This window comes from Hylaeus volcanicus, chromosome 6 (assembly GCF_026283585.1).
Source record: "Hylaeus volcanicus isolate JK05 chromosome 6, UHH_iyHylVolc1.0_haploid, whole genome shotgun sequence".
Lineage (NCBI taxonomy): Eukaryota > Metazoa > Arthropoda > Insecta > Hymenoptera > Colletidae > Hylaeus > Hylaeus volcanicus.
In genome coordinates this window covers 18,841,914-18,865,288 of record NC_071981.1, presented here as the reverse complement: position 1 = coordinate 18,865,288, position 23,375 = coordinate 18,841,914, and the positions used below count along the sequence as shown (strand labels likewise).

Below are 23,375 nucleotides of genomic sequence, written 5' to 3'. Positions count from 1 at the left end.
GTACTAGCAATTAAGCGTGAACAACGTTTCGAGAATAGTTCTTTAATCGAATCAAACTTTCTTCCAGAGTCAACCATCTACGAGTGGAGTATCGTATCTGGCGTGAAACGTTCGTTCAATTGCATCTGTATAAATGAAATCGTAAATTCTGTTGTTTGTTCCCTTATAACGAGCGAACGTATCTCGATACAATTTTGTGTACACTTGAAAATGTTTCCGTGGTGGAATATAGGCTATCGTTTTCCTCTCTCGTTTGTTTGCGTAGCGTTATGTACGTGGAAGCAAACTTTAAAGTCAAAGAACAGTGAACTAATTATAAACAAATAAAAGAAGTTTAAAATATCGAATATACGTAAAAATGTTTTGCTGGTTTCTAGTGTATATGACACCGTACGAGATGGAATGAAATACGTACTTGTACATTCGCAGAGAGCAATTCAATACTTATAAGTGTTACGATAGAAATTTCCAGTAATCCTGCTAGCATAAATACCAAGTACACCTGTTTTCTACTTACAACGAGATATAAAAAGACAAAAAAAAAGAATAATAATCGAGGAAACAAGGGTACTTTTTTTTTCTTTAGTTAACCGACATCGATTACGGTGTTCAGTAATTAAAACAAGGGTTTCAAATTTCCTACCGTTCGAGTATGTCTCTCAAGAAGTTGACCATGTTGCTTATAACTGACTGTACGTATAAAATACTTTTCGTGCGCGCCTTTCACCAGACCTCTACCTTTTTAAATGTCGTTTAACAAGTTTCATCAATTTATTCCAATCCTTTTTACATTATAAAACTTGCATTCTCTATTCTCTACTCTTGTTAAATAATTAAATAACTTTTACTACTCAATATATCCATTTGGTGTAGAAATTGATTCTCCACTTTTATATTCAATCATTCATTCATTTTATTTTTTGTAACTCTAGTTTAAGCAGAAATATTTACTCGTCATTTTGTTAAAGTAACATAAATTCAACAGAAATAAATAAATAAATTCAACATTTAAGAAATCACAAGAGGAATGCAAGTGCTCCGTGATCGAAGAGGATTGAATTGAAGATGAAAACGTTCGCAATATGTTATGACTATGTTCCACGATTTCCTTCTAGAAGATTTTACTGAGGCATTTCCATCCTAGAGGTATACCTTTCCCTTGCATCTACGGTTTCTGGCCAGTAGTGTATATGTTATGACTATGTTCCACGATTTCCTTCTAGAAGATTTTACCGAGGCATTTCCATCCTAGAGGTATACCTTTCCCTTGCATCTACGGTTTCTGGCCAGTAGTGGTCTGTCCTGGTCAGGGCTGGTAGCGTTCTCTAACCTAGAGTATCTCGCACACAATCGCGCTTCAACAACGCAAAAACGATTCTTGTCTCCTTTCACTTGCACAAACAAGCCACAAACATCTACCTTATTTCGTTCACCGCGATTGGTCGCATAACTCTATTGTGGACAAATTTATTATCACCCCCTACTCGACAATGTTAATTTTCGCACGAAAAATTTATTATGGACAAATTTATTATCACCCCCGACTCGACAATGTTAATTTTCGCACGAAAAATGTATTATTACCTCTTACTCGACAATGTTAATTTTCGCACGAAAAATTTATTATGGAAAAATTTATTATCACCCCCAACTCGACAATGTTAATATTCGCACGAATTCCAACATAATATACAATCGCGTTTAGTTTGAACAACATCATTCCATTGTCCAAGACTTTATCGTTATCTCGTGCTAAATGAAATTCCGAAAACCTAATTATTCGGTTACGAATCAATTTATCGTAATTTCCATATAATATGTACTTGTATTTTGACGATGGTTAAACGATAAAATAGTTTTTTTTTTGCCGCCAAGCAATGTCATCGAATAGGAAAAAAATTTGCACAGAATGGAACATTAAATTTCACGTAGTCATACTCGGTATCCTCGTAGTAACTACTTAAATATTTATAAATAATTTTAAAATCTATTAGCGCATCGAAAGTAAACTGTTTTCAAAGTGTTTTTAAAGTAGCTCTATTTTTACATATTAATCTTCGATAAACTGTCGCAGTAAGCGTTGTTTAAAGAAGACTTTCTACAATTGATATCAAAAGAGGATTTCTGGTATGACGCACTTGTAAACTCGCAAGCATTGTAGAACAATTAGCTTCAAGATGATCCGACTGTCACGTCAGTCACAGTGACGCGTTTCGTGGACAGTAAAGAAACATATTTTGACGAAGTGAATATATTTCGAACACGTGCTTTACGATGTCTCATAATATCGCACAATTTGCAACACATTATTGATTAAATTTTGTTTAATGCAAACGTTAAGTTTACAATTCAAAACTGTGTAAATCTTTTTAAACGATGTCGAAAATTGAAATAACATCACGCGTTGAATTTAACATTCATTATGTTCGAAATTAAAAAACACTTCCAATGCATACTGATTACAACATACACTATTTCTAGATTCATACGTTTATAGTACCTCAAAATGTAATGGTAATACGAACAAAATTAATTATAAATGTAAGTACGAAAAAATATTCGTTCTGTTAAAATGTATTAGCCTGCATATCGTGCAAACGTTTCAATTAACGTAATAGCGGCAAAAATAACAAATGACAGGAGATAACACAAAGATCATATAAATCAGATTAACCACGTGTATCTACCGTCCGGGATACCATAACGTAGCATAATTTATATTCATTACCTCGTAATTCGTTTTCGGCCCAAGCATAATCCACAAGACAGGAGAAGAGTGCTGCACTAAACTTCACTACAGTTGATAAATTACCCATTTTGAGTCGACATAATTCCTATGACCGCCGCGAAAGTCACAAAACTTCATGAAAACACAACCATGATTCAGTCACTTGATAACACCTCCACCTCTCATGACGGTCGGTAGCATACTGAAGTGAAGAGTGAAGAAGAAGAACTAGAAAGTGGGGAGCACTGTCGAGCAGTAGGGAGTGGTGGGGAGTACTGGCCTACTAGCGTGCAGCGGTGGCAGTAGGAGGGGAGACCATTTCATTCCGTAAGCAAGGGTGGGAAGATTAAAGCCCAGGGCCGGCGCAAGGCAGCTTCAGCGCATTCGCCGGAACCCGGTCCCGTATTTTGGGGGGCCCCGCGGTCTACGAAAATGTTGATTAACTTTTTACGGAATGATGATACCAGACATCTTTTTATTAGCGATGATTCAGTTTAAAGGAGTGCAAAAATCATCGAAGTATTATTATTTAATATTCATCTCATAAAAGATATGTGACAGCATTTGTAAATAAATAATTCCGCGTTGTAAAATTTAAGCGTAGGATTTGAATGTGAATTCAGATCCCGCAAAAGGTCACGCCAGCCCTGTTAAAGGCATTGACGTATTAGAGATAAGACCCATAACAATGCATACATTTACTTTGTATTTCCAGATGGCGCGTTACACGGTATGTATAAAACGTTTTTTTACTATAAATTAGCCTTCTTTTTTCAACTTTTAAACTATCACAGTTTCTCTTGTGAGTTCCCAGTATTTTCGTTCAAATGGATAACCATCTAGCGGTGAAAGTACTAAACTATTTTTTGGAGTTTAGTCAGCGCCTCTATCGGGAAAGCGCTGTAGTTTGTCCTCAATAGTTCCTTTTTTCACAACTAGATGGCACTTTTAGATGGTAATTACCGACAGTTGTCCGTAAAAAAAACTGTGTAAATGGCGTCATCTAAAGGTGAAAATAGGAACTATTGAGGACAACCTTGAGCGTTTTTCCGATAGAGGCGCTGACCATACTTCGAAAATTAGTTTGGCCTATTCACTGCTAGATGGCTACTCACTTGAGCGAAAATGCCGGGAACCCACAAGAGGAAATTGTCGGTTTAAAAGTTGTTTAAGAATTTCTCTTTATTGAATTGAATGAAGTGTTTCTTTCGGCGTGGAACGCGAAAGGACCACGTAATGTTGTCCATGAGAAAAACATTCCCGACCGTGGAGAAGGAATGCTATGTTAATTCCCTATTTAAAAAATTGTGTACATTCATGTAATATTTGATGGGCTATTTCGAAAGTGTCCGTTATTCCGACTTGTGACATCATGTTTTATTATTTATTATATTTATATTACACAAAGATGTATAAGTAGCTGTATTATTGTATCGATTTTAAATACATTCCGCGAATTTCTTTATCATTTCATACTATTAAGTAGAGTAAAACCAATATTTTTCCTACTACTTATTGACACTAACCCAGGTCATAAAAATTGCGTACATACATTTATAATCGATTTTAGGAAGGAACGAGGAAATAAGAACAAAAATAAAGGATTGGACACAAAAAGGAAGGGAAGATACACTGTTTTTATTGATTTTAATTCGCGATCATTACTCCCGTACCTCTCTCACCACGTATCACGATGCGACAATTTTATTTTACAGATCTATATTTTATACAAATTACTTAGGCATTGTGATATTCAAGATTCTTTGCGCTTAATTATTTCGGTGCTTTAAATTATCTTTTTTCGCAATTTACAAGCCAAATACGTTCTCCATTTATACAAGACAGGTCGTGAAACGTTTGCCTACGTCACTTTCAAAATTCGTTAAATATTAATAACCTATGCGTACAAAGAGATTTCTGAAATCTTTAAAATCTTTGTATTTTATATCTTGATTTAATTTCTCCACATATAGATTAAGTATGTATACAGTGCTAAAACGGTTTAATATAAAATTAAACTGTACACGGGGATGTAAGAAATGCTCTATGTACGCAAAGTTAGAATGTAACATAAGAATATATTGGAATTATTCATCACACTATTCTGTCCAGAAATTTTTTGTATCACAAATATTAATATTACAATTATTCATCTAAGATAGAATTTTGTTTCCCTTTCATACATAATTGTATATTATAAGCGTTTTGTTTACAATTCAATTTTTCTTATTACACCTAAGTAGTATTTTTACTGTACTTGTTACTTGTTTTTACAAAGACTGTCCTTTGTGTAAGGATAGTGAGCCACGTCTTAAGAAGTATAAAGAAAACCCGAATCTTTACTTTTCGGTAAACCATTTCTCACCACACATTAAAACAGACATACTATACTTCTCTAAATAAAATGCTTCTTTATGTTCTTTAAATTTTCTTTACAAGACATTTGTTACTACATATGCTATATATGTACAAAGAATTATTTTCTCACCGACAATTTAATTTTTGTTATCTATAGAATTAATATTTAAAAATGATTATTCTTATTTTACTATACTCTGTGTTCTAGGAGGAGTTACAACTATTTTTTGCATGTTTATTGATGTGTATTATGTATATTTCTTTTTTGTCTACTCAAATTAATATTATGTACATTTCATTCTATATATTTTTATACAATTTTCCTGATATTTATACTACTTCTCCCTGATACATCAAGAGAATCAATATTATCATTGTTCTTACATTTGTTGTTACAAAAACTTGTCTCTTTTACATTCTTACAAAATATGATGAAAATGATAGTGACAGCATTGATGACACACGGATGACTACAATAATATTAATATGAAAAAATTATATAAATCAGTAGTAATTATCATAAATTTTATAAGTAGCGATTAATTTAATCACTAAATCGTATATGCATTATTAAATCTTAATCACTGGTTCCACACTCATAAATTATAGTAAACAGTGAAGTTATAATCGTCACACGCTAGAAAAGCAGAAGCTAATATTTATGAAACAAATGTATGTTCTCTCCATAGAGTTCGTATTAATAACAATAACTACAGGTGTTACAAGTGTCCTCTTTAAGTAAACATGTGAGCCCGTTCTCTTTAGGTATGGAAATGATTTTAATACGTATTCGTAAAAGACGAGGTCAAGAAATAAACAAAAATATTATATGAGCGAAAATCTATTTATTTACACCTATATCAGTTTTATATGTCACAAATAATCTCCAAAAAAGTATAATAGAAATAAGTATCGTTACACTAAATGTATTTTCGCGCAATAAAGAACATAACTACACATGCTTACTAAAATAGCATGATTTTTAAAAACGGAAGAATGTCTTGTAGTATCATTGGAATTGTATAATAATATAATAGTCATTTTCTCACATAAGAACTTTGTTATTTACAGGTGATTTCTTACATTCACAGGAGAACACTTGTCTATATGTTTCTTATTCACACTTCTTATGTAAAGTGTCAATAGTGTTCAAATTCCACCAATTTAAATGATTAATAATCCATCCCATTTTATATACATGCATAAAATTCCTAACGGAAATTATGCTTCTCACACTTCTGCCAAATTCTGATTTTTTCTTCAAATTTTGGTACAATATGCCCTATATTTTATTCCTGCGTACATGATGTTTTAGGGGAAAATTTGTAACGTTTCAATTTTTCTTAAATATGAGTAAAAAAGCAAATACTTTTTTGATTAACATTGTTCCTCAGCAACGACTCGTCTATACTACAAATTTTAAATTAAAAAATCTTGCTTTTATATTAGGTCGAAAAGGCCACTGTTCAAGGCCACAGGCCAAGAAAATTAATTAAATTTAATTAACGAGAAGAACTTCCATTTCTTCATCTCCGTTAATTTCCATTTTCGTTTGTAATTCTTAAAGACAACAACAGCATTCTCGTTCGAACATCTTGTACATTGGAAGGTATTTCTGTCGAGCATATTGATATTTTGTGTATGCAAATTACCATATATCTGTCCTGACATTTATACTTTCACACTTCAAACACACTTATGCATCAAATGATGCAAAAAGCGTAATTTCAAAAAGTCTCGAAACTGTTAAATGCTGAAAAATATAAATTAATCGTCAGACTTTACGTCTTGGATTTCCAACAACAAAAATACCTTATCAATTAATACTACTTCCATCTAGTAATAGATTTAAGTGTCGCCTCTTATACATAGTATTTATGATTCAATAGTTCAAATTATGGTCATATTTCATAATTTATTCTATGTTAAACTCACCGAAGTTTCACGTAACTCGATGGAGGTTGCACTTCGGTATATACTGATTAGTATCCAAGTGCCAACCTTTTGTTAGTGCACAAGGATAATGTGTAACAGCTTTACAACCTCGCTTAACACAGCCAATATTTGCTCCTGTTAAGCCACAAGAGTCACATATCGACTTCGCTGCATCCCACACTGCTTCTTGTAAACCTGTTACTCGCCCACCTATATTTGAAGTCGCTCTTTTTAGAATCAAACGTAATGCATTTTAATCTCTTGACATCGAGCTTCATATTTTATACGGGATCTACATTTTTCACGTGTCTTGTGAATACTGCTACACGCGTTCTCCGTCGTCAAGAGATTATTTTTAACAAAATTTATTTAAAGCAAATTATAAATATAAAAAAATATTATCGTTTTTATACCTGCCATATATACTCCAGCTGCCCAAATGGCACACTGTTCATGAAGCCAAACTTCCCAACGTTGTTCCTCTCCTGGGAGTACAGTCATTCCCGTAAAAATGACATTAGTATTACTTTCAACAGAATTTCGTTTCTTTTTACCCATTTTCGCAGTGAACTGATCAGCTAGTCCAGCATACCGCAAACTTCTTTTATTCTTACCACCTTTTTTCTGTTCTATAGTAATCTCTTGTTCATCAGCTGAAAGAATTCCATCTTCCAAGCGTTCTTTACCAATTAAATACGGTCCAAATAAATCACTTAAGACACCCGCTGGAACCTGTAATTTACAGGATAATGCTGTTCGTCAATACTATTCATAGTTAATAACACGAATATTAAAAAAGATTACAACGTACAGTATACGTTCCAGGTGCTATGTGAGGCCCAGCCAAATTAGGATGTGGTCGCGAAGGATCCCCAGGTATAACAGAATGAGGACCTTGTTTACAAAATACGCAAACCCATGTAGAATCTGTTGTATGTGCATCATAACGCGAAGATAATGTTGAACTGAAGAGACCCGCTCTACTGACTTTACCTGTGATGGGTAAATAATTCAAAGAATTTAATCAAAGTAATGATTGTCGATTATAATTTAAGTGGATAATTGTTAATTGCATACGATGATTCACAATTAAATATTTAAAAATAAAGAATACATACCTCTATAGTCCAAATCGTTTTGATGACTGAGTCTCTTGCTTCTCCCTGCACTACCATTTCCAACATTCTTCCGCTTTTCTTTATTTTTTTCCTCTTCTTCTTCCCTTGGTGCATTAACTACCTGAATACTTAGTGGACTGTCCCTTGGACCTTCAACATGAACTACTGGTCCACGAGATCTAATAGAACTCGCGTTTGATCCCGAGTCATATGCCATTTCTCTTAATCCATCTATTTTTGTATTCTTCTTTGTTTTTTTCGAAACATTTTGTTTTTTGAAACTTTTAGACATTTTTCTCTTTTTAATTTCCTTTTGTGGTACGTCATTATTTATAGTTCCAAAAATATTTTCGGAAGATCTTGACATTTTTCGTTTACCTCCTTGAACTTTGGCTTTTTTCCCCTTTTTCCCAGATAATTTTGTATCGACCGTAGATGAAACATCGGTAGGATTTATATTTTGTAATGCTTTTGTATGCAGAATGCTATTTCCTAAATTTTCAGTTTTTGTTGTGCTGCCAGCTTGAAGCTCAGGTTCTGTAAGTTCTGTTTTTGATTCTACTTTTTTGACATCGTTCTCTGTCTCGACAATACCAGCAAACATTTTTTCAAGTTCTGATTCGACTTCGTTAAACGGATTTGTATTATTTACACCTTTTGGACTTGTTACTTTTGAAAATTCTGTGGCGTCGTCACTGGATTTTCTCCGAACCCTCTGATTCGAAGGAGTTGAACTAGGAGGTGTACTTTCACTACTTCTCCGCCTTCTAATTGGTTGATTTTCTTCGCTTCTTTCTTCTATGCTTTCTTCTACTTTTTCAGGTATTCTTTGTTCCACCGTATCGCCATGTTCTTCTAATTTTACAACCGAAGTTGTTTCCTCCGACATTGGTTCACTTGTTCTAGGTTCTGTTGGTTCTGTAGGCTCTAACTCCATATCTTCTACTTCCGTTTTGGAATCTTTACTAAGCCGTACAGGCTTCTCTAATTTTCTTTTCCTGCGTTGTTTAGTATTATCGTTAGAATCGTCATTGCTGAATGCTGGAGATACTACCTCCTCTTCTCTATTCGGGGATTTCGACTTTTGTCTATCCGGGGACATACTTTTAACACTGGATGTATCTTTTTCTTCCACCGGCATCACAATAACAGACCCAATATTTTCAGCACTGCCAAGTTTTTTATTTCCACCTTCCAATTTCTCTAACAAAGAATCTACACCCTTTTTACCTCTTTTTGGCAAATTTTTGGGTGACCTTACGTTTGTTTCGTCAACTTTTCGATCTCGTTCTATAGACGATTCTCTTTTTGGACTATCTGTTATATCCTTGTCCACTTTAGAGGTAAGATTTACAATAACAGGTAAAACATTTCTTGGCATTTGCGCAATAACACTTAACGTATCTTTATTCTTTGTAACTTCGGGTTCCTTTTTGTCTGGAACTACCCTTTCGATTGTTACGCTAGGTGGTAAATTTATAACTTTTTGCGTAAAAGTATCTACACTGATTTCCTTAATCTTATCGTGAAGATTTGCCACACCTTTTAAATTGCTTTCAAAGTTTTTTACCGTTATTTTAGGTGTTGTAACTTCTTTAGTTGAAAGAGACACTGGCTCACTGACAGAATTAGGCGTTGGAACTGATGAACTAATTCCGCTATCCGACGAAGTTTCTCCATTTAAAGGTATCGGCGGAGAAATTATATTTCCATTCCTACTACTCTTATCTACATTTCTTGCAGTCAAACTTATTGGAATATCTTGAGGTATTCGTGAGTAATTTTCAGGGATAATTTCAGATGTAGAAGATAAATCTAACGTGCTTTGCGAACCCGGCGAATTCCTATACTGACTTTGATTCTGCCTATTATCTACCAGCATTTGTAAACTAAACAAAGGATTTCCTGGTGCATTGGCTGGGGTAACAGTTTTTGATGGGACTGTTGGTGTATGCCACGTTGGAGGTGCTTGAGTATGCGCAAGCTGGGGCGTAAGTTGTGATGTTATATGAGATGCCCTTGCCATAGATGGATGTGTATAAAACCCAGCAGGACTTAGGGCAGCACCTGACAGTGCTGTTGGATGAATATTCAAGCCTGAAACTATTACAATGAAAATAAACATTTTTTAAATATAAAACAATGTCTATTATTTAAAAATATTTATATATGAAACTTTAAAATGGTATTACCTTGACCTTGCGTCATTGTAAGATGAGTCCAGACTGTTTGTGGTGGAGGTGTGCCAACCGGAGGTCGGCTATGACCTGGATACTGTCCTGACATTTCGAAATCCTCCCAATTACTTAATATTGGTTTGCAATCAGTTGCAAAATAGATGTTCTTTGACTTATTTGTATGTTCCTCTGTAGAAGATTCACTTTTAAAATTAGTATCTTTAACATTCAGTGGCAAATGTGTAAAAGAAAAGTCTGTATCTTTTTTCTCACATAAAAGCAACGAGGTTTTACAATTCAAATATTTATCAAGAGCAAAAGAATTTTCACTCTTCAAGTGTTTATCAAAATTATGAGATAAACTTCCTAAATCTGAAAATTTTAATAAACCGTAATCTATATCCTTGTACTTTGTACAATAGCAGGTTTCTATGTTACAGGAATGATTTGATCGTTTTGAGATGGCACAATTCTTCAAAAATGCTTTTGTGTCTGAGAAATTGCACAGTTCTTTCTTCTCTTCTCTTTGCGTGTTATAACAGTCTTTACTGTTTTCTAAGCGTTTTGTTGAATTAAGCTGTTTGTCTTCCTCAGAAGCACAAAGAAGGTTATAGGTATTTCTATACCGTTCCAAAATGTCTGATAAAGCGTTGTACTGTGCAATGTTGTGTGTAGTATTTAGATGTTCTGACAAATAACAACAACGACCTCTATTATGATGATGAATTTCTGTTTTTGTTTCAGCTGTTACTTTCTTAGTTTTTGGTAAATTAGTTGTTATTATCTCACTACCATCACTTTGATAGGTACTATAACTTTCCTTGTGATTCTTAAACTTAGGTTCTGAAAATTCTGATAAACATATATCAAATGTTCCTTCTTGTGTATCAGAATTTGCTGTTTTCCTGGTGTTTATCGGTTGTAAGAAGTTTGTAAATTGATTAACATATGGCGAGTTTATGTTTGACACACCTATATTTTCCTCCTTCTGACATAAACCATGTATATCTGGCATACCACCATGTGCTACCAATTCTTGTATATAATCCCACTGCATGAAATTATTTGATGGCGCCCATTTTGGCGCGACTTCAAGTATGAATGGCCCTGTAAATAAAAATGTTAATTGGAAATTATGCATACAATTATAAGAATGTTATAATTAATGAGTTAATGGATCATATTAAATGTGCACTATCAAATCCGTTTGTAATTTAAGAAATAAAATTTATAAAATGCTCATATTTGTATTATTAAAACAATATGTTAACATTTATATAATATTCGTTTTTATGACTCATGAGTGAAAGAGATGCTAAAAACTATGTTTACCATTGCTGGGAACAGCCCATGTGTTTTGACAAGTCACACCATAATGCAGATCTGGAATATCTGTGCTTTGTTTTCTAATATTCTGCGTACTCTGATCGAACTGATGATTACTTAATAAATTATATATGTTAGGAGTTTTAATTTTTCTTCCTTGTAATATGCTATTGCAAGTATTTCCAATTTCTGAAATTATTGTAGAAAAAATGTAAAGTAATTTGAATAATTTCTTTGGACTAACACAATTAAACACTTATATTTTATTAATTTACTAATTAATGTGAAAGCAAATTATAAAATGATATTTGATCATTATTTAAAGTATATCAACTTTGAAGGTTTGCAAAAGTTCTTTGCAAAAAGGAAAATATTATTTCTTTACTGATAACAATATAATATTAGCACATAATTGAAAGTACCCTTTCACTAATTGAAGTATAAGAAAGTAAAAAAATGAAAACACCTAAAATACAAAACATTGAGGATTCATTAAAGAATACAAATATAACGAATGAAGTTTACATATTTCGCAAAGGTGTCAACATTGATACATTTGACAATTACTATTGTTGCTTAAAATACTGGATATTGTTTATTTTGAAAATTTATTGTGAATTATTACAAAATCTATTAGAATGGCAAGGTGAAAAATTTAGACCGATTTTCACAAAAGCACTATATAAAAAATCACACTGTAGGTGTTTCATAGTCTATGCTATCCGCAAGGTCAATCATAAGTATGCCAAAATACTGACTTTAATGCTAAATTAATGAAAACTAAGTCACTATTTCCCTACATTAAAATGTTAATATGTACTTTACATGTCTTACAAAACACAAATCTTTAAATCAAATTTATAGTTGACAGTGTTTACATTTTTCAATGGTGATTGTTGTACCCTTTCATTATTGCTAAGTATTATACAATTGAGCGTTATAGTATTAATAGTTTTAAAGTTCTCATACTAGACACAGTTTAAGTATTTATAATATTAACTTTAAAGATTCGCAGAAACTATTTGTCAAAAGAAATGTTGATGAAAACACATAATTAACAATACTCTTTCACATTAATTAAAGTACAACAAAGTATATAAAACGCCCAGAACACGAAACATTCAGGGATTCGTTAAAGGCTGCAATTATAACGACGAATGTTCAGAAATCTTGTCAGGGTGTCAACGTTGATACGTTTGGCAGTTGAGGATGTTACTTGCAGCGTTGGATGTCGTTTATTTTGAAAATTAGTCATCGTAGATGTAAAGCGTCGACTTTCGAAGGATCTGACAGAATAGGAGCGAGAAAAAATTCTAACGGTTTTCACAGAAGCACCATGTAAGAAATAACACTGTAGGTGTTTCATAGCCGATGTTACCCACGAGGAGAGCGATGGGCATGCGAGTGTAATACTGTGTGTTTCGATTTCCTTATCCGACAGGCGTCGTAGCAGAACGGAGAGTTCGCGTGCTTTTTCGTAAATTCCGATGGCATGCAGTGTGCGTATACGTACCGCACGGGAGCACGCATATACACGAAGAGAGACACGTTAACCAACCCGCGCATGTACACCCGTAGAAAATACACACGGACCGCGCGTATGCATACATACATCAATGACGGTGCGTTCGCGCGTGCACACGCCTATGCACGCTCAACGTGCAAAGCGTGGAAAGAAGAAGACATCTAACCCCGTGAAACTGCACGCACACACACAAACGAAACAGCGAAGCAGGGATGTAGTTCCCGCACCTGGATGGTATCATATCGATAACGCGCGAGCCGCGTGTGCCGACACGCGGAACAACGTGCACCTATTCAAAAGATTTCCAAGTTACTCGCGCGATTCTCTGTACAGACGCCTAAATATTTCACTCTCGGCGAACACGAACAATTGGGTGGTTTTTTCACTCTAGGCGACAGGATCTAGGATCGACAGATTGTATGTTGCGCGAGGTAAACGCGTTGCATTGTACCGGCACGCATGCACGCACGTATGTACCATGCACAATTCAGCCACCGCACACAACACCAACACCCCGACAAGACACACGACACGGACATGGGTGCCTCTTTCTTTCACGTAAATCGATGGGCACACTCGATTTCACTGGGTTTTCCCGGTGGGCCCTCGAATCGCGAAACATGCCATTGACGTTACAGTTTCGACATAGTCGCGGGCTTATCACGGGATACGCACCTTCCGCACAAAGCCCTTGCCAGGGGCTGGCGAATTTACGATTTTTCGCCAAAAAATCGTCAGGGCATCAACCAAAGCAGAAATTTCAACAATGGTGGCCGCTAGCGAGCGAGCCGCATGCAATGCTGACACCTCGCGGTGGCGGCGCCAATTACGTTTCTATCTTACTCCTTTTAATATCAAGCTATCTCACTCGTTCGTGTTCGTACGTTCTCCCTCGTTACATCTACGACAGGGACGGCTCAACGATATCCCGCGCTCTGGGTGTAACCGATTAATGGCGCCCCCCAATATATTAAGGCAGGACTTTGGTTTGTTTGGATGAGAAATCGACCTTTTTATTCATTACATTTTCTAGAAGTAAGAACTAAAGTAGGAAAAGGTACAGAAAATGTAGGTTGGAGAATAATTCAAAAACAAATACCTATAAACCCTCTGCAATAAATAGTTTCCCGTTTCCTCAAATGATTGGTTTACATAATTATAGTTTAAATATTAGTAAATGGTAATGTAAAATGTCAATGTCTTGTGTTTATTTACCTCTAAAGTACACATTCTTGAAAATAACTCAATTTATCACCCAACAAACCAGAACCTTGCTTCGAACTCTTTTTCGTTAAAGTGATTTCAATTTGTAACGATAACTACAAAAATGAATATAAAACGTAATAAAAATATTAATGTTATTTTAATTTTTTCTCGCTATGGGTGTATAATAAATGACGAATAAAATGAAATCTATATCAATTTATTCGAAAACGAAAATAACAAGCCAGGGCGCCCCCTCAAGATTGGAGCCCTAAACCGATGCTTGATTGGCCTGTGGATAGAGCCGGCCCTGATCTACAATCATTTTTTAACAACACTACTTGCTGTTTTTTAACACTGTGTGTATCTGAATTCAATTGGCTATATATTAATTGCTATTAACGTCAGAAAAACTAATCTAAAACTGGTGACAATTCCCAAAATTAAGATATATTTTTTTTCATTAGAATTCTACCCATATACTTAGGGCGGTTATTGAATATGTTTCTTATCTAATATGTAATACGATTTTATCGATATTTTAATGTTTAAATGTTATCATATATTGATTTCCATATTTATTTAAAGTGCAAAACAAACTATAATAAAAGAATAAGTATTGCTATGCGGATAAAACGATTAAAGAAATTGTTAAATATGAACGTCTTTAACAATGTTTTTAGAAGTATTTGGTAAAACTTATAACTAATTAGTCTTACAATTAATTGTAAGTTCTAAAATATAATATTATTACTTACCAGACTGTGCCATTTCTTTTATTACTGTATTCAGTTTAAGACGGAATAATCTGACGATTTCCAATATTTACTATTATTGGAAATTCACTATAGTTTAACCCTAATAATGATAAAGTCTATATCGAAACGCTTTTCCTCGCTAAGTAACTTTAAACGAATATTTAGAAAATCGCGGCAACGCATGCACATGTATATGCGGCGCACTTTTATTTCCTATGTGTGGATACTACAGCTTCTGCGTCATTCTCGAATCTTCGATAGACATAAATTTATGTAGTTATTATTTTTATAATGGACATTATTATCAAAATTTAATGATACGTTAGACACCACTGTTCGTTTAACGCACACGATATTTATTTAATTTCATATCACATGATTGACTTATAAGATTGATAGGAATTATGAAATTGACACGAACATCAAATATTTTTGTTTGTCTATAATTCATGAATTATTTAAAATCAATGTTTGTATATTTCATATCATAATTACATTGTATATTATCATTTCTTCGTATGCATGACACACTTATCGTAAACGTAAACAAACATTATAGTGACGCAACCCGCCAAACGGCACTGGCCAGCCAACAAGTATACCTGTATTATCGTGTGCATACAGTAGATAACGAAGTATATTGCGTCACAGCGGCTCTGCCAACAATATGGCGTCCATAAATGTCGTCTGCTCACTTTGACAGTTACGTTTATACTTAAAAATAAAAACACATTCTTTTCACAAATAATGATTAAGAATTTGTATAATCTTACAATCTTATTTTTTATCGTTGTAATTTCAGTGAATATTAACTAAGAGAATATAAAGCTTAAAAAGGTGTATTATAATGTGATAACGTCGTCTGCTTGACCGATAGCTGCGCAAGTTCAGAAATCAGCCCCAAAGCGGTGAATGATACAGTATTCGGACGTGTGACAGTTCATGCGTAATAAGCGTAATTGTTGCTAGAATAGTAATTATAATGAAGACAATAGTCAATTTTTAAAGAATATAATATACATACTATGTCGTTTATTTTACTATTCGTTTAACAATGGAAGCTGAAGTTAGAGTTAATAACCGTTCGTCAAGTATTTTCAATCGCAATGCAGTTTGTTATGGATTTTGACGTGAATGACGTGTCAATGCATTGCCAATGTGAGGCTCAAAGTCAAAGTGAATTTCGTAACAATATAAGAAAAGTGTACGCAACTTTAACCAAATTCACATTTTTTATTCAACTGGCACAATGTTTGTTTTATCGAATTTAATTTGCAGCACAATAGTATAAAAAAAGTTTACAACAGTAGTTCCTGGACATAATTAAGTATAAATATGTATACATCTAAGGAAGATGAATTTTGTGCCTAAGCAAATGAATCAAGGAGAGTTAATAATTGAATTGTCACCCTAAATAGTACATTTACAAATATGTATCATTTACTTTCAGTCTAACTATTCCACAAAAATTATTCTATATGAAAGTGTTAAATTTATTAATATATAAAGTGCAATTATATATTAATATAATACTAAATGTATTTATTTAAACATGAAAAATATACTGATAATAAACTATTAACAAGATTAAATATCTTGTTTTACGATTCTAGTCTACATCGTACAATAAAATATACATTATAATTATTATTGAGATAATCGCACATTGTTTCTGCAAAGACTATATATAAATATTTATTACATTCAATAGTTTGTGCTATTAATGATCATGAGCATTGAAACTATCATAAATTACCTTATGGATAATATTGAAAAGAGAGTGATTATAATTGTACAACAAACTTCAGAATCACTTTGCAAATGCCTAAATCTTGATTTACTTTGTAGTAATATATGTAAGATAGACCTACACTATTAAAATTTCTAAATTATATACTTGACACAATTAATAGCAAAGTAATTTGTTCATTACTATTGAATTATATTGTGTTCAAAGTATAAAATTACAAATATTACTATGGAGCCATGCGAAGAGAATGATGCATCTAATACGACAAATGCTGTTAAAGCAGATATTTCTCCTAAGACAAAACAAAAGAAGAAATCTCTATGTTGCATGCTTATGAATAAAAAAACCAGAGTTGGTTGTTTGGAAACATCTTACAAAGATGGTAATTCAAATAAAAATTCAAAAATGGAAAATTCACAACATGGATCTCATACTAGTACAAAACTCTCATTGTGTTGCGCGATGACTGAACGCAGCAAGACACCACCGCAAAGTTTGACTGTCAGTAGATTGTCTCCAACTACATTAAGTCGTACATCTGTCAAATCTGAAGTAGCTTCTGTTAATGGAAATTGTCAAACAGATGTATTAGTGGAGAAGGAGGAAATCTATACATCAAGTGCTACACGTAACATTCAAAAAAACATGGAGAAGAATAGTATTTTTGTAGAGAAAGAACAACAACAAAATACTTTCGTTGAAGGTAAGAATATTACATATTCTATCATTAAATTAAACATTACATTGTATAATTTACATAAGAATCTTAGTATATTTGACTAATTCTATGTATCTTTTATTTTTAAATGACTTTCCTTCATTATACAGTAAAAAGTTTCAAATAAGGATGTAAACCTATTTGAAATTCAGTAAAATGTATTTGTAATTTTTAAAATTACACTTATTACAACGTTTCTTTTTCTGTAAAGTATGTAATTTAACTGAATGAGGTAGTGACCTTGTACATCCCCACTATGTGCATCTGACATTAATGTAGGAAAAGAATTGCTTTCATTGTGTTAATGCAATAAGACATAGGCTTTTCTGACAGTTAGTTAGAGTCTTATCTTTGACATGTGAACATGTTTTACATACTCCAAAATGCCTAATACTGATAATAAAACAAAGAGGAAGAAAATTTCTTTCATAAATAAATTAATTCGAGTATTTAAAAAAAGTAAAAGTGGTAAAGTAACAGAGGAAACAACACAAAATTTAAAGTTTGAAGAAGCTTCAGGAGAATGTATTCAAAATGTAAATATTGAAGTTTATAGTAATAGTTCTAACAAAAAAAATGTACCTCAACTACAGGAAGATATCAATGATGGATTAAATTTTATTAGTATTGAAAATAATAATCGTGAAAGTAAAATTCCTAAAAGCTTGTATGATAATAATATATATACAAATATATCCAGTTTTGAACAAGTTAAAAAAGCAGCAAGTGTAACAAATATTAACATGAATAAAGAAAGAGAGGAGTTTAGCTGTGGTTCAGATAGAAATCTAGATATGAAAATTGCATTCTTGGTACATGATATAAAAAATGTACATCAACCTAATGAACAAAACTTTAGAAAATCCTTTGATTCTCTCTTACCAAAATTGGTACCATATTCTAATAATACAAGCTGTGTACGCGAAGCCCAAAAATTTCTGTTAAAAGAAATAGTGTCTCAAGAAAGTAGTGAAGATAGTGATTTTTCTGCAGAGTTAACAGAAGATTTATTTGAGGAATCATCAGAAGATGAAAATGAACTTTTGATTGATTATGAAAAAAATGAAAGAAATATCAAGGATGAATATTTTACAAAAGGAAAATATATCTCTTATTTCTTCTTGGAAATGGAACGGCAGTTCTACAATCCTCATGAAGTTTATAGTATGGTTCAATACCATGAATCTAACAATACTGAAAAACCAGGAAAAGAAGGTATAATAAATAAAGTATATCTGCTGCTTGAAAATTTCATTCTTATGCTTCTTCAAATACTTTTCATTTTATTATTGTGTAAATGTTACATTATTTCTTTTATTCAACCACTTGTACTGATACCTAATATATCAAAATTGTTTTATAAATGTTAAAATATTGAATATAATTTCTATCAATGAAGCAACTCCAGATGATGTAGTGAGGCATAAATTTCATACAAATCATAGATATTCCTGCTAATTTCTGGATAATTGTGTCAGTATCAAGAACGCAATAGGAAGCAATTGAACCAATTTGGTTTCATTACAGATACATCCAATTTATGATGTTAAGTTGGTTTCATCCATACATTATGTTGATGAATATATGCATTATTCAAGTTCTGTATTGGTGTTAACAAATTTTATATTTTTTTATATAATCGCACAATATTTTGGTGTTTTAGGTGAAAATTCATCCTCTGGATCTACTTCACCAAGTGTTCCTGCATATTTAAGACAAAGACTAATTCATAGACGGTCTGTAGATAATTTAGTAGCAAATTCTCCAACAAATTCTATGCGACATTCGAGTCCAGAGTCTATAAAAAGTGCCCCTGTTCAACTCAAACCACGTTCCACATCTCATGATACTTTGTCTAAAAAAAAAGAACGTCATCGATCTCAAACAACTGGAACGTCTATGGATAGCTTAGCAAAACAAGCACTACTAGCTGCTCAAGTCTTTAATTTAATTCCTACACAAAAAGCTCGAGAAAGGTATAAAAACTTCGATAAATCTATAATTTTGTAAGAAAAATATTTATATTATATATAAAGAAATGTTACATTTTTTTTACTCTCCTATAGAAATTTTCTTCATGGAAGGATTGCTGCAAACTCATTGCTTGGACCAGTAGAACTTGAGAAAGTATTACCAAATCGCGAATTGAAAATTTTTGTTGGTACATGGAACATGAATGGGCAAAGTCCACCGAAAGAGTTAAATGATTTTATGTTACCTTCGGATATAGAAACTGTTCCAGATTTATTAGCAATTGGAACACAAGAATCCTGTTCCGAACGAAGCGAATGGGAAGCAGCTTTACAAGAAACTCTTGGTCCTTCTCATGTACTATTGTTTAGTACTGGTTTAGGAACATTACATCTTGCTTTATTTTTAAGAAGAGATTTAATTTGGTTCTGTTCTGTTGCTGAGGATGCCAATTTTTCAACTAGAACAGGGACCGCTTTTAGAACAAAGGGAGCAGTGGCCATAGCTTTAATGTTATTTGGTACAAGTTTTCTTTTTGTTACTGCACATTTAACCGCACATCAAGATAAAGTCAAAGAACGAGTAAATGATATTAAAAGAATAGTTAGAAATCTTGATCTTCCTAAAGATTTACCTACAAGACATAAAAACAAAGGTACAAATATAAGTTTATCATTGTTATGACTATAAAAATTTGTAATAAATATTATATTTTCAGATGTAACTCAGAACTTTGATTGTGTGTTCTGGTGTGGAGATTTAAATTTTCGCCTAGCTCAACCAAGAGAAGAAGTTATTCAGTGGGTTACGGATACATGTTTCCCTCAACAGTCACCGATAAATTTACATAAAGATCAATTACGAACAATTCTTAATGAAGGAGCTGTTTTACGTGGGTTTGAAGAGGCACCAATTATGTTTCCTCCTACTTATAAATACGATCCAGGAACTCAAAATTTCGATTCAAGTAGTAAGCAACGCACACCCGCGTATACTGACAGAATTCTCTTTAAGGGAAAAGGGCACACAAGAGGATACATTCGAAGAGTTAGTCACGAAAGTACTAATTCATATAAAGATGGAGTTATAGAATGTTTGGTATATGACTCTGTTCCAAGCATTTGTACTTCAGATCACAAACCTGTATGGGGTGTTTTTAAAACAACCATAAGGCCCGGCATTGATACGTGCGTATTAATTACTTATACAATTTAAATATGTTATTAAAATATATTATACTTTTCAATTAATATTTACTTTAGAATTCCTCTTGGTGGTGGTTTGTTCAACCGCGAAGTATATTTAGAAGGTATAAAAAGACGAGCAGCTGCTATGGATGAATCTCGTGGAACTTCAAAAGTATGTTCATTACAATAAACGTAAATATGAATTTCAGTGATGAAAAAGATTTCACATTGTCGAGTTTGTACAACACAAGTATTATATATTTATTCATTCTAATTTTTTAATGCCAGAATGTGAGAACATAGCTATTGCAATTCTCATAGCCAATGTCACTTCTTTTTTGTATACTCCCTCTCTTTCTCTATACAGATGTGTATGAAAAATTTATAACCATTCATAACTTTTTTACACGAATAACAAAAACCGTTTTTCTAGTGCAGTTTATATAGCATATTATTGTATAATGTGCACTTTGTAATATCTAGTCAAGAGAAAAATATATGTAAACTGTCCATTCATGAAATTAGCAGTCTCAACAGTAGGATATAATTGTTGTGTGCCATTTATAAAAATGCGAAAAAAAACGAACAGAATAATCTGTTGTCTCAATATTCAAACCATATACAAAATTTCAGATTGTACTACTATTTCATAGCTATGCTTTATACATTTTATGTATGCATAAATCATAACTTAGAAGAGTGTTAAAAACTTTAAAAGACATAAGCATTGTATTATATTTATTTAAAATATTCTATATTTAAATGCATTATAAGCACAATGAAACAATTGATTAGAAATTAAATATTTCAATAAAAAAATATTTGTTTTTAAATAAATAATTTATTTAAAAAACAATATGCAAGTCTAAGCTATGTTAAACTATATAAATGTAATACTGATTTTAAGATAAGGATTATCTATAAGTAACTTACTGGTTGTTTTAACTATGATTTTATAATTTGTAAGTTGTTTAGTTCATTTTGGAACTTTATTTATTGGTACCACCCACTGTAATAAACTAGATGAAAAATTAACATTATTTAAAAATATATATTTAAATTTCATTATCAACTTCAAGCAGAACAAATTTTATTTCTCATATCATTGAAACTAAATAAATATGTATCATTTCCTTCTAAGTATATCAAGAAATTGATAATAAGTATCATATGATACACTATCGTAATGTTAATACATATGAAAATGTGTTACACAGTTTCATAAATTTTTCTGTTTAGTGTAATCATAAATTAATAACCCATGAATTACTTAGATAAGTAATTAAATAAATCTTAATGCATTCACTATCCAGGCCTGTAATTGTAGACCAACTTTCTGATAAATCATACGGGCAATTATTGTCTTGAATCATATATGATTCGTAAATTCTTGATTTAAAACTATCCTGGTCCATATATGGCTTACCTCAATCAAAATTATTCTAATCCACATATGGATCAGCAGATTGTGAATACCATACATTGATATAGATTGAATATCTCTAATAAAAATTATATATGACTAGTAAATGAATAATGCAATTAATGGCATTAATTGCATTTATATATGTGCATATTAAACAACATGAAAAATGATTGTATTCTGAGCCATGTAATTATTTTTGTATGAAGCAGACAATATTGTAATTTTCTTTCCCCTTGATTATAATTTCATTTATATATATATTAGTGATATAATACTTCTTATACATGGGCCTATTTAAACTGTTTATCCAATAACACATAACAGTATAGGTTAGTCTGTTTTGTAAAAATATCACAATATACTATGGTTATAGCTAATTTGATGTATACAGGGTGTCCCAAAAATGTTGGAGGTCCTTGAAAAGGGTGGTTCAGGGGGTGATTTGAAACAACTTTTTCCTTAGCGAAATTGTTGTCCGAGGCTTCGTTGAGGAGATATTAACGGAAAACACTGACCAATCAGAGCGCGCGTATACTGTTGGAGCGGCCGCGATAGCGATGGCTACGCGTTAGGTAGCCGCTCTCGTACGCGAACACGTGACTCGACGTGCATCGAAGGATATTGATGCGGCCGCTCAGCGCGTAGCCTTCGCTACCGCGGCCGCTCCGACGGTATCCGCGCGCTCTGATTGGTCGAGTTTTTTTTATTAATATCTACTTCACGAAGCCCCATCCGACATTTTTGCAAAGGAAAAAGTTGTTTCAAATCACCTCCCGAACCACCCCTTTCAAGGACCTCCAACATTTTTGGGACACCTTGTATTCATAATAACAACTTGATATTAAGTAGTAAATCAATTTTAAATATAAAGTTTTATATATAGATAAATATATTTAAAATATATTTTATGATTCACTCATTACACAACAGACAGACGAACGATACATCCCTGGCCGAAACCACAGCAGTCCAATGAGATTGAAGATACCATCGTAGTTATACTTCTGATTGGTAGACTAAAACTGAGAATTAGAACATGAATATGACCAGTGATGGGCAAAAGCCTAGGCTTCGAATAAATCTGAAGTTGGCCGATATGTTTGTCTCGTTTCCTCTTTTGAACATTTTCCAGAGAAAGAAACGAGACAAACACATCGGCAAACATCAGATTTATTCGAAGCCTAGGGTTTTGCCC

General features: G+C 32.8%; 3 protein-coding genes across 11 annotated transcripts in view; 1 reads left to right on the top strand and 2 right to left on the bottom strand.

Moving 5' to 3' along the window:
- The window catches only part of LOC128877930 (uncharacterized), a 17,310-nt gene extending 14,384 nt beyond the window's left edge, over window positions 1-2,926 (bottom strand). Inside the window, exon 1 of the mRNA XM_054125610.1 lies at window positions 2,729-2,926. Within this exon, the coding sequence (XP_053981585.1) occupies window positions 2,729-2,816 (88 nt within the window). The 5' untranslated portion in view covers window positions 2,817-2,926. The remainder of the gene's footprint in view (window positions 1-2,728) is intronic.
- Window positions 2,927-5,911: 2,985 nt separating this feature from the next.
- Window positions 5,912-15,277, bottom strand: LOC128878011 (uncharacterized protein CG5098). Of its 8 annotated transcripts, XM_054125776.1 has the most exons (9): window positions 13,156-13,776; window positions 11,649-11,831; window positions 11,289-11,423; window positions 10,332-10,505; window positions 8,140-10,242; window positions 7,833-8,014; window positions 7,435-7,753; window positions 7,022-7,231; window positions 5,912-6,839 (listed from the first exon to the last, which is right to left on the bottom strand). In XM_054125776.1, exons 1-8 carry the CDS (start codon window positions 13,250-13,252, stop codon window positions 7,029-7,031), a joined length of 3,396 nt encoding a protein of 1,131 aa, XP_053981751.1. In that variant the 5' UTR covers window positions 13,253-13,776; the 3' UTR covers window positions 5,912-6,839; window positions 7,022-7,028. The 8 variants fall into 8 exon arrangements, with proteins under 8 accessions (XP_053981751.1, XP_053981747.1, XP_053981748.1 ...); XM_054125772.1 differs by lacking the exon at window positions 13,156-13,776 and adding an exon at window positions 15,129-15,277 and having other exon boundaries at window positions 10,332-11,423; XM_054125773.1 differs by lacking the exon at window positions 13,156-13,776 and adding an exon at window positions 13,843-13,998 and having other exon boundaries at window positions 10,332-11,423.
- A 1,820-nt stretch (window positions 15,278-17,097) lies between these two features.
- On the top strand, window positions 17,098-21,826 carry LOC128878012 (inositol polyphosphate 5-phosphatase E). 2 transcript variants are annotated; one of them, XM_054125777.1, is made up of 6 exons: window positions 17,098-17,581; window positions 18,590-18,811; window positions 19,260-19,572; window positions 19,663-20,222; window positions 20,286-20,754; window positions 20,830-21,826. In XM_054125777.1, exons 1-6 carry the CDS (start codon window positions 17,107-17,109, stop codon window positions 20,942-20,944), a joined length of 2,154 nt encoding a protein of 717 aa, XP_053981752.1. In that variant the 5' UTR covers window positions 17,098-17,106; the 3' UTR covers window positions 20,945-21,826. The 2 variants fall into 2 exon arrangements, with proteins under 2 accessions (XP_053981752.1, XP_053981753.1); XM_054125778.1 differs by lacking the exon at window positions 18,590-18,811.
- The last annotated feature ends 1,549 nt before the right edge of the window (window positions 21,827-23,375 follow it).